Source organism: Nomascus leucogenys, chromosome 21, assembly GCF_006542625.1.
Source record: "Nomascus leucogenys isolate Asia chromosome 21, Asia_NLE_v1, whole genome shotgun sequence".
Taxonomy (NCBI): Eukaryota; Metazoa; Chordata; class Mammalia; order Primates; family Hylobatidae; genus Nomascus; species Nomascus leucogenys.
In genome coordinates, this window is record NC_044401.1 from 13,584,815 (window position 1) to 13,597,217 (window position 12,403).

Here is a 12,403-nt window from a genome sequence, read left to right on the forward strand (position 1 = left end):
TAGATAGAGTCCCTGTCTTCATATTGCTTACAGTCCACAGTTTACTACACAAATATATTATTTCTTTTTACACATGGCCCATAAGGCTGGACCATGGCTTCCCCTGGCTCAGGCATGAAAAATGCTTTCACAATGGATCTGCAAAAGGGCCAACTACCTATATGAGTGGAATAACACAGAGCAAGAGAAAGGCCGGGAGTACGTGGGGTTTTATGGAAAACAATAACAGAATTTACTATGAGAGTCAACACTCTGTAACTGTATCACAATATTATTCTTGCAGATTCTTAAACTCAATGCAGATATTCAAAACCATGTTCATTAGTTCCATCAAGTATAAATTGAGTGCAAGAGTTAAGAATGTGAGAGATAGAGAACAGAATAACACACAGTCTTTGTCCTTAAGAAGTTTAAAGTTTAGATAGAGACGCCATCAATTCATGTAAAAACACAAGTTAACACAAGCAGTATATGAGCATCAAGGGAGGGTGGAGGCAGGAAGAGCCTCAGGGTATGAGGATGTCTATCTGTTCTCGGAACTTGGCACTTCATCAATCGCTCTGATTCAGCTAAAAGAGACAATAGTAGAAAGGCTTAATCATTTGTTGTGATGAGATTATTAGGAAAGGAATTACAGAGAAGGCTGGGTAAGGGAGAAATGGGGGAAGACTCTGTATACTCCTCTGAAGCGAATAGCTGAGTGACATTATTAGCATGCAGGTCAATCATGTGGGCAAAATCCCTCATTACAGGACTGAAAAGGCCTAAGAGACAGGCCCCAGATATCCAAGGCCAGACTGTTCATACTGATGGTGGGAGGGGAAGCTCACTTATCCTCCGAAAACATCAGACAAACTATGGCTCCTAAGATTCCAATGGAAGACTCTCTCAGATAACAAAATTTTAGATAAAAATACTGATTTGCAAAATTCGCCCATTAAATAAAAATTCACCTCATGGCTTCCAATTTCTTTCTGCAAATTTCCAACCAATTAGATAAGCTAAGGGAATCCTACTTTGCAGTAGACACATAGTTCCTGACTTACATGCGGTGCTTGGTAAATGCTGGATCCTTTCTCTCAGGCCCCATCCACTACCACATTTCAGTACCAAGAATAATAAATTAGAAATCCTGCCACTGATTTTACTGTTATTCAGTATTGGCATCAAATACCCTTTGTCACAGTATTTTGTCTACTTAATATTTAACAATGGCATTCTTAGGTGACAAAAGACAATATTCTGTCAATCTTTTAAAAATGGAGTCTCAACATTACTTTTCCAGATCATTTACAAAAAACTGGAAGCATTCCCTTTGAAAACTGGCAAAAGACAGGGATGCCCTCTCTCACCACTCCTATTCAACATAGTGTTGGAAGTTCTGGCCAGGGCAATTAGGCAGGAGAAAGAAACAAAGGTTATTCAATTAGGAAAAGAGGAAGTCAAATTGTCCCTGTTTGCAGAGGACATGATTGTATATCTAGAAAACCCCATCGTCTCAGCCCAAAATCTCCTTAAGCTGATAAGCAACTTCAGCAAGGTCTCAGGATACAAAATCAATGTGCAAAAATCACAAGCATCCTTATACACCAATAACAGACAAACAGAGAGCCAAATCATGAGTGAACTCCCATTCACAATTGCTTCAAAGAAAATAAAATACCTAGGAATCCAACATACAAGGGATGTGAAGGCCCTCTTCAAGGAGAACTACAAACCACTGCTCATAAATAAAAGAGGACACAAACAAATGGAAGAACATTCAATGCTGATGGATAGGAAGAATCAATATCGTGAAAATGGCCATACTGCCCAAGGTAATTTATAGATTCAATGCCATCCTCATCAAGCTACCAATGACTTTCTTCACAGAATTGGAAAAAACTACTTTAAAGTTCATATGGAACCAAACAAAGAGTCTGCATTGCCAAGTCAATCCTAAGCAAAAAGAACAAAGCTGGAGGCATCACGCTACCTGACTTCAAACTATACTACAAGGCTACAGTAACCAAAACAGCACCATACTGGTACCAAAACAGAGATATAGATCAATGGAACAGAACAGAGCCCTCAGAAATAATACCACACATCTACAACCATCTGATCTTTGACAAACCTGACAAAAACAAGAAATGGGGAAAGGATTCCCTATTTAATAAATGGTGCCGGGAAAACTGGCTAGCCATATGTAGAAGGCTGAAACTGGATCCCTTCCTTACACCTTACACAAAAATTAATTCAAGATGGATTAAAGACTTACATGTTAGACCTAAAACCATAAAAACCCTAGAAGAAAGCCTAGGCAATACCATTCAGGACATAGGCATGGGCAAGGACTTCATGTCTAAAACACCAAAAGCAATGGCAACAAAAGCCAAAATTGACAAATGGGATCTAATTAAACTAAATAACTTCTGCACAGCAAAAGAAACTACCATCAGAGTGAACAGGCAACCTAAAGAATGGGAGAAAATTTTTGCAATCTCCTCATCTGACAAAGGGCTAATATCCAGAATCTACAAAGAACTCAAACAAATTTACAAGAAAAAAACAACCCCATCAAAAAGTGGGCAAAGGATATGAACAGACACTTCTCAAAAGAAGACATTTATGCAGCCAACAGACACATGAAAAAACGCTCATCATCACTGGCCACTTTACATGAATTAATTTCTTTAATCCTTAATACAACTCTAGGCAAAAGATCCTACAATGAATATACCTTAAGTATAAAGCAACTGAGAATGACAAACCTTAAGCAGCATGCCCAAGGCCACTCTGCCAGCACATGATGGCACTAGGAATGAAAACAAGGTCTTCCATTTCCTAGATCCTGAGCTTTCAATCATGTCCCCATACTGCCCTTCCCCCCACCTGCAATCCTTGTCACTCTAAGAAAACACATGAAAAAATGCTCATCATCACTGGCCATCAGAGAAATGCAAATCAAAACCACAATGAGATACCATCTCACACCAGTTAGAATGGCGATCATTAAAAAGTCAGGAAACAACAGGTGCTGGAGAGGATGTGGAGAAATAGGAACACTTTTACACTGTTGGTGGGACTGTAAACTAGTACAACCATTGTGGAAGTCGGTGTGGCAATCCTTCAGGGATCTAGAACTAGAAATACCATTTGACCCAGCCATCCCATTACTGGGTATATACCCAAAGGATTACAAATCATGCTGCTATAAAGACACATGCACATGTATGTTTATTGAGGCACTATTCACAATAGCAAAGACTTGGAACCAACCCAAATGTCCAACAATGATAGACTGGATTAAGAAAATGTGGCACATACACAACATGGAATACTATGCAGCCATAAAAAATGATGAGTTCATGTCCTTTGTAGGGACATGGATGAAGCTGGAAACCATCGTTCTCAGAAAACTATCTATCGCAAGGACAAAAAACCAAACACCACCTGTTCTCACTCATAGGTGGGAATTGAACAATGAGAACACTTGGACACATGAAAGGGAACATCACACACCGGGGCCTGTTGTGGGACGGGGGGAGAGGGGAGGGATAGCATTAGGAGTTATACCTAATGTGAATGATGAGTTAATGGGTGCAGCAAACCAACATGGCACATGTATACGTATGTAACAAACCTTCACGTTGTGCACATGTATCCTAGAACTTAAAGTATAATAAAAAAATTTTAAAAAATCAATAAAAATAAAATAAAAATGGATTCTCAACATTACTTTTCCAGATCATTTATAAAAAAATGCAAATTTGATGAACAAAAGCAGTTTAATTTTAATAAAATATAGACTTACCAACTGTTCTCCATTTGCCTATTTTTATTTGGGAGGAGGTGCTATCTAAAAGTCCACTAGTATTTCTAGTTATTATTACAGTCTAGATCTTTTCAACAGGGTGAAAGAGAAGGGGCAGCCCTAGTGAGATTCAGTCAGGAGGGACCCCGAGAATGTCTGTATAAATAAAGATAGATGACTCTGGTGCAAATACATGAAGTATCATCTACCAAAATTGTGAAAAAGAGATTAAACTAGAAATTATGGATTTTTGAGAAAGAGATATAACAAATGTTTTACTGTATCATCATATATGCGATAGAGGGCTAAGTGAATATCTAGCATAATAAATTCTGAGACAGCTGTTTCTCTTCCCATCCACGAGCAGAAATCACATTATACAAGGGTGGAAGAAGAGAAGGAATTATCTGATAAGTGGTACTAATCTGTACTTCCTTAGTTTGAGGACCTTTCCTTCATAAAAATTTAAAAATTATCATTAGGATAATATAACGCAATGCATTATCTGATCTGAATTATTCTTGCTAGCTGTTTTTAACAGAAAGAAAATTAGTTAGACTATTTCACTGACAGAAAATTGAATTAAATTTATGGTTTGACTGAACAACAATATTTTAAGTTCTACATTACACCTGCAAAACTAATAATAAAGCCACTCCAACAGAAATTATACACTTGAAAAAGTGGTTTGAATATGTGACCAGGAAATTATTTGCTTGTTGTGTTGTGAAAATGTCATAAATGAAAATTTGAAAGCAAGGAACTGGCTACTTCATTTGGCTATAAGGGTGAAAATTATTATGGCAATAGTAGTTTTTTTACAAGTATAATTTTACTCCTTAATTTGAGTAATTATGAGAAGAGTCAGTTTAATCAGTGTGCACTAATTTTAAAAGTTGAAATTTCAGAATTTATTTAAAAATATAATTTTACTACTTTTTAAAAAGTAGACAGTGATCTGTCTACTAAGATCTGTCAATCTGAAAATTAACACCTGAAACCAAACACCAAAACGAGTTTTGAGAGACACAGTTTAAATTCTCAATTTATTATTCACTGGTTATGGAGTTTTTATAGTCTTTATAAATTTATTTGAATATTTAAATACAAGTGTTTACTTAACAATTGGCAAATGGACTAATATTTCAAAATCAAATAGTTCACTTAATTAACATCTATGTTGCTAGAGGCTATTAATAACACTGGACAGTATTGGCCAAACTGGGCAAATGATATTTTTAGTTTTGTTCATTTTTGTGTTTCAAAGACGAATTTTGCATTTTAGTAGCCCTTCAATGTATTAACAGTTCATAATAAAATAATAATCATTTAGATAGAGAAGTATGAAAGAGAAACCAACATAAAGCTGCTTATCAGAAATAACCCTAAAACTAACATTTGTATAGAGTTTTAAGCTTTATGTAATGCTTGTACATATATTTCCTTATTTGTATCTTACATCAACTCTGTGAGGGCAGGCATCTTAATTGCCATTTTACAGATGTGGCAATTCAAAACAGTATGAGAAGGGAGGTTAAATGAGTTAGAATTTAATAATTTAACTTAATAAAATGAGGTTATAAACATTTAAATGTTTATAAAAGAACCTGGACATGATACAGCAATATTCACAAAGTTATTATCATTCCAAAAGCAAACATCTGAATATTTCTTTAAACACAGTAAGAAAGTTCTAATATCTGGAACACAGGAATGGAAAAGGTCTCAGAAGCAAGGAATGTTGTGAAACAACAAAGCACACATCTTTAGGTTTACTATCTATATCCCACAAATGTGGTGGGGCCCCTAATTAAACCATACTCAAGAAGTGTAAGCCATTTGATTAGAAGTCGCCAAAAGGGGCTGACGGAGGAGAGAAATGCCAAGTGCTAGCTGAGGGTGGAACCCCCAACCCCCTCAAAAAAACAAAACAAAACAAAAACAAAACAAAACAAAAAACAAAACAACTATGGAAAAGCAGAGAGGAAATTCAAGGAATAAAATAGTTGAGAATTACTATGTAGACAAAACATTATTCACAAAAGTCTCACCAAGTCACAGATCATAAGGTAATTCCTGTGGAAATAGAGTGTTAAAGGTTTCAAAAAAAGTCAAAAGATGTTCTGAATACTTGGAGAAAGTATGTAAACAAAATTTTAATGAAATTTCTAGGATAAATATATAAAATAAAAGTTTTTAGAAGAAGAGTAAAGTTTCATCTATGTGGAAATCACTTAGGTATAGCAGCTATTTCTCAGAATGCTGGATAAATGAGGTGCTACTCTAATAGTAGGCAAAGTGCTATAGCATGCTTGCAAGAATACAAATTATACTATTTGTTAAGCATGATGCATAACAGTTAAGAAAAGTTCTCCAAATTATAATAGAAGAGTAAATGAGAGAGTATTTTCTTTGGAAAAGAGTCCATATCTGATGAACCCGAAACAGGGAATGAATGGTCTTTACAAAAATTGTCCCAGCTGAAAATAAATAATCAAAAATAGATTCATTTTGTCTTGAAGAAATATGAAAGAACTAATCAATAAAAAACCCATGGAGTTTTGTGGTGGTGAAAACCTTTCCCAGAGTATTGACAAAAATAGATACCAACACTTTTAAAGGGCTAGTATAGTTCACGTTCAAGTTGCATTTTATTACATTTAATTCCATAGCTGTTTTATTGGCACACAGCTGAACCTCCAAACTTTTAAGTCTGGTCTCTCGTGGCTTTTGCCTTATTTACCTTTATATCATCATTTTCTGTTACTCTTCTATGTATAACCTAGGCTCCAGGTGAAACAAACTATCTGGTTCCTGAAATTGATTTCAGTTTCCCACTTCTACTCTTACCCTTTTCCTTCTCTCTGAATCCTTATACAGAAACCCAGGCCAAATTCTGCCTACTTTATAAAGCCTTTCCTGATCCATTTCCACCCACTTCCCTCCCCAGCACAAGCAGATTCTTCCTGTAAGACTCATGACATTTTATTGTTACCATTCTTGCCATAATTACCCAAATCTACTTATCTTTCAGGCATCTAAAGTGGGTAGGGTGATATACGTATTAGAAGAACAAACAGGAGTCAAATGGGAAAGAATATCCCAGCTCCACTGTATACTAAAGTGTGGTTTGTCAAGACACTAACTCCTTCAGAGCCTTAGATTCCTGCTCTGAAGAATGGGAATAATCATAACTCACTTTACAGGTTGGTGCTTACTTTATATGCTAAGCACAAAAAGGACCAATCAATCAATAAATGCACACATTCTGCCTCATGCCTCTGATGCTAAAACAATGGGTATGATAAAATCATTCAAATTGTTTAAGCTTTTCAAATCCTCCCCTTCTCTTTGTACTCTGTTCTAGCTGAAGTTCAAGATGTGTGATCCTCTCAATTTATCCTCAATTCATTATAATTAGTTTAAATGGCAAATAGAAGGTTCCAGCAGTATTGTAGGCAAAAATGCAGAGATCTGTATTCCTGTAAGAGTACATACATGAAGATGTTAAAAGGAAAGATACAATTGTTTTGTATCTCCTAACAGGCATTCACACATTCAAAAATTAGAACCTGTGAACATCCACAATATTGCATCATCATGTACATTACTGAATTTAAGAAAGCAACCCAGGTTGTATCCTTAGAATGATCTTTTAAAAATTACTAATGAATTATTGCTCTAATAAGGTTCATCAGAGAACACAAAATGTGCCATCAGCCATTTTTTTCCAGCAATGCAAATTAGTACTGGGCAATAATTTAAGAAACTAAAAACAAATCCCAGAACAGGTGCTTTGTCTTACCAGATGCAACAATATAAGATAATCAGGAGCAAGGAAAGAGGTCAGAGGAAATTTTCATGAACAGGTAAACAAATAATCCTTTCAAAGTTGTATTATTACTCACTCTTGATTTTAAAATATACTTCTTTTAAAAACAACAAGAAAAAGGAAACATTTCTCACTCAACTGATAATGGCAGGACAGATACTGGCAAATACCACCTAAGCATTCACATCCACATCCACACACTATGCTGAAAGAATCTGTCTTGCACCCTAATGGACATCTAAAATTTGAGGTTTAAAATTTAAAGGTTACACATGTAAAAAGAGTTTTAAAAATGATTGTGTGTTGGGGAAGCCTTGAAAAACAGACCATATTTATCAACGGCCTTGTATCACTAGCAACTATCACAAAACCTGGTTAAATTGAAGGCACTTATTATTTGTTCACTGAACTGACATTCCAATTAAGGCTGCAATATTAACACAAAAAGCACCAGCACAATTACATGCCCTTTAACGTAACTGCAAAACCATTTAGAAAGTAAGTTGAAACAAGTAGGAATCACTTACGACTAGAGACCAATTGTGCAATAATTTTGAAAGTAGCTGAATCTTCTACACTTTGCAGTAGAAATGAGGCAACATTTCATAACAGCAACTACAAACTAGGCAAATTATAACGTGGAACATCCAGTTATAGTCTCCACACTTAGATTGCACTGGGCCACCTTAACAGATTTCATTTTAGTGCCACAATGGCAAATATTGTGAACCTAATTAATTAGTAAGGGATTTCCTGTATGAAAATAATACTTCCTCTTCTTAAAAGTGGCCACCTATTGGGTTTGTAAATTAGGAGTTTTTAAGAAACAACAAACAATATACTGGGGACAGGCTGCACGTTATCCAAAAACAGCAATCTAAAACAAACTCAAGTATTTAATTATAGGAAGCTTATGCATTTCCCTATGAGGTTGCAGATAATTATTTATTTTACTATATAAGCATGACTATGAAAAATGTAAGGCTATTTAGTGGGAAAGTTTTACTGTTAATTACTGTTATGCTATGGAAATCTAACGAAATATTTAAAACATGTAGGTTACTGTAATTGATTTCAAATTTTCTACAGGCCCTATATAGTTAAAATCCTGTCTTTAACAGTCAATTCTTGAAGTCTTGTATGATTAATTATATAATAATTATTATATTTATAATTATTAATACTATTATAATTAACAATCATATTATAATCATTAATACTATTATAATAGTTATATTAATACTAATATAATTATAAATACTAATATAATTAATAATTATGCTAATATAATTACTAATAATTCCAATTCATAGTAGCAACTATGCTAATAATTTAGATTCAAATTTCCATGAACACTTCTTAGGAAATTTTTATGTTATATTTTTTTAAATTTTTATGTTTATGTTTTTAGCTAATTAACTCAATAAAGGCATAGCACCTGGAAGAATTATTTTTTCACATACTGAGATGTCTAATAAAATGCCTTGAGTCTAAAACACCAAAAGCAATGGCAACAAAAGCCAAAATTGACAAATGGGATCTGATTAAACTAAAGAGCTTCTGCACAGCAAAAGAAACTACCATCAGAGTGAACAGGCAACCTACAGAATGGTAGAAAATTTTTGCAACCTACTCATCTGACAAAGGGCTAATATCCAGAATCTATAATGAACTCAAATTTACAAGAAAAAAAACAAACAACCCCATCAGAAAGTGGGCGAAGGACATGAACAGACACTTCTCAAAAGAAGACATTTATGCAGCCAAAAAATACATGAAAAAATGCTCATCATCACTGGCCATCAGAGAAATGCAAATCAAAACCACAGTGAGATACCATCTCACACCAGTTAGAATGGCCATCATTAAAAAGTCAGGAAAAAACAGGTGCTGGAGAGGATGTGGAGAAATAGGAACACTTTTACACTGTTGGTGGGACTGTAAACTAGTTCAACCATTGTGGAAGTCAGTGTGGCGATTCCTCAGGGATCTAGAACTAGAAATACCATTTGACCCAGCCATCCCATTACTGGGAAAAGGACTATAAATCATGCTGCTATAAAGACACATGCACACGTATGTTTGTTGCGGCACTATTCACAATAGCAAAGACTTGGAACCAACCCAAATGTCCAACAATGATAGACTGGATTAAGAAAATGTGGCACATATACACCATGGAATACTATGCAGCCATAAAAAATGATGAGTTCATGTCCTTTGTAGGGATATGGATGAAACTGGAAACCATCATTCTCCGTAAACTATCGCAAGGACAAAAAAACCAAACACCACATGTTCTCACTCACAGGTGGGAACTGAACAATGAGAACTCATGGACACAGGAAGGGGAACATCACACTCTGGGGACTGTTGTGGGTTGGGGGGAGCGGGGAGGGACAGCATTAGGAGATATACCTAATGCTAAATGACGAGTTAATGGGTGCAGCAAACCAACACAGCACATGGATACATATGTAACAAACCTGCACATTGTGCACATGTACCCTAAAACCTAAAGTATAATAATAATAAAAAAGAAAAAGAAAAAGAAAAGCTGATGATGGAGGGAAAGCTTACTTAAAACTTTAATTATGTTAAAGAAGAGATTAACGACTTTCCTAGTCTGTTTTATTTTGCTTATAATAAAATACCTGAAACTGGGTTAAAAAAAAAATGCCTTGAAACTCTGTATTTTGTCCCCTGCTAGTTCATTTTTTGATAAAACTTAACCAAGTGTTTGGGTGACAGGGGTTTTCATGAATCAAGATCTTTCTGCAAGTTGCAACACTGAGGAAATACTGTTAGAATTATTCCTTTCAAGTTTAGCCATAGTAATATTGCTTTGCTTATCCCTTACTTGGAGCTAAATCCATCACAATACATTTAAGTGTATAATGGTCTCACATTAATTCCAAATATAGTAAAAGAACCATGATACAATTTTTGCAGAAATTTAGTAACTGCTATCATTCTGGAAGTGATTAATGTCCCACCTTTCTGAATAGCCTTCCTGCATGGAAATACTTCCCACTAACTACCGCCTACACAGTATTTACAGGCATGCACACCTTGCAGTACATCCTTTTCCACCGGTATTCAATCATTTATTGGTTTTAAATATTCATGCAGCACTACCTACAGAACAGAAACAAGTCAAAGCATATTTCTTGATAATTTCGTTTGTTACAAAATCAAAAAATGTTAGCACTAGAAAGGATACAAATCTTTGTCTAACTTTCTCATTCCAATAACATTAGGAAAGAAAAAAAAAGAAGCTGAGATGCAGAGGTTGACTTATGGATATGGCCACAAAGCTATTTAGCATCAGAACTAGATCAAGACTCTTTCCCATGATATAACTAGAGTAACCTAAGATTGTCAACTTTACCACGGGCATTCTCTGACAATAAAAGTAGAGTTTCTAGAAAAACTTAAAAAAGAAAAAAAATCACCATTCATAGTAAATTACCATAATAAATAAACAAATCACCATTCACTGTAAACCATTCATAATAAACCTTCACAATAAATCAATCCCTTATATCAATCAGTGGGGTACAGACAATGAGAAAAAACTTCTTGTTAATATATTGTTCTTGGCACCTCCACCAGCATTTCCACGTGGACTTGGAACACAGGAACAGGAACAAGTCATACAAAGAAAGTGCTTATGTTTTTACCTAACATCTGATTCACGATTCACCTTCTCATTGCTAGACCTTCAACAGGTGCTTCGTATTTGTTGACTGGGAGTTTCAGGACTGGTTGCTCTTAGCTATCAGAATACCTTGTCATTGTAACCTACCTCCTTGGCCATGTCTGTGTATTTCTGCTTTTCCTTTGGATCAAGAACAGCCCACCAATCAGCTAGTATCTTGGTAGCACCTCGGTTATCAAGCCTGGGGTGTTCCTGACGTACAAGAGAGCGATGGCGTTTGCAAAATAAAAGAAATGCATTCATTGGTCTCCGGGCTCGCTGCTCTGGTGATTCATCATCTTCAGTTTCACCAACATCTTGCTCTAGGCCATCGGCCCCAAGAAGTTGAACCTATTACCACCAAAAACAAAACCAGATCTTTAACATATTTTGGATAATTTTGATTTAACAGTTAGTCTTGGTTTGCAAATTGTATTTTTTCTTAGCTCCATTTAAACAACTTACACATTGAAAAAATATAATTTTAAAAAATTAACAACCACTGTTCATGGTTGGTAACTAACTTATGATGTATCCTTCTGCTTAGTTTCTATAGCAACCTGTGCATGTCTCTATTACAGCATATATTACATTGTGTTATAATTGCTTACATTTTTTTCTCTCTCACTAAACAGTGAGCTCTTTGAGGACAAAAGCTCTTATTCACCTTTACAACCATAGTGCCTAGCTCAATGTCTGATATAATACTAGTACTTAACTAATTGTTGAATGAATGAGTAAACCCATTCTATGGTTAATGGGCATCAAGATTAACAATATCCACATAAAATATATGATGTTTTTCTCTGCTTTGAAAAGTGTCTTTCTCTGCTTTGAAAAGTGCTTTGAAAAGTGCCTTTTTCTACAGCTAATAATATGAGAATATTCAACATGAAAGTAAGACATAAAAAGGTAGTATAGACTACTCAATGTTTCTGCAAGCATCACGAGTCTTGTAGTGTAAAAAACCAAAATCGATATTTAACATGATTATTTGAAAGAAGAACTACACAATAAATCTTCAAACTTATAAATGTCAAGCTTTCTGGTTTAGTGAAATGCTCTGGCGATAGGA

The 12,403-nt window shown here is 35.1% G+C and overlaps 1 protein-coding gene across 11 annotated transcripts in view; it reads right to left on the minus strand.

The window, feature by feature from the left end:
* The window catches only part of BBX (BBX high mobility group box domain containing), a 295,180-nt gene that overhangs the window by 92,772 nt on the left and 190,005 nt on the right, over window positions 1–12,403 (minus strand). For all 11 annotated transcript variants that reach the window (XM_030801619.1, XM_003261768.4, XM_030801620.1 and 8 more), the window contains one exon: window positions 11,437–11,679. In XM_030801619.1, coding sequence (XP_030657479.1) covers window positions 11,437–11,679 — 243 coding nt within the window. The remainder of the gene's footprint in view (window positions 1–11,436; window positions 11,680–12,403) is intronic.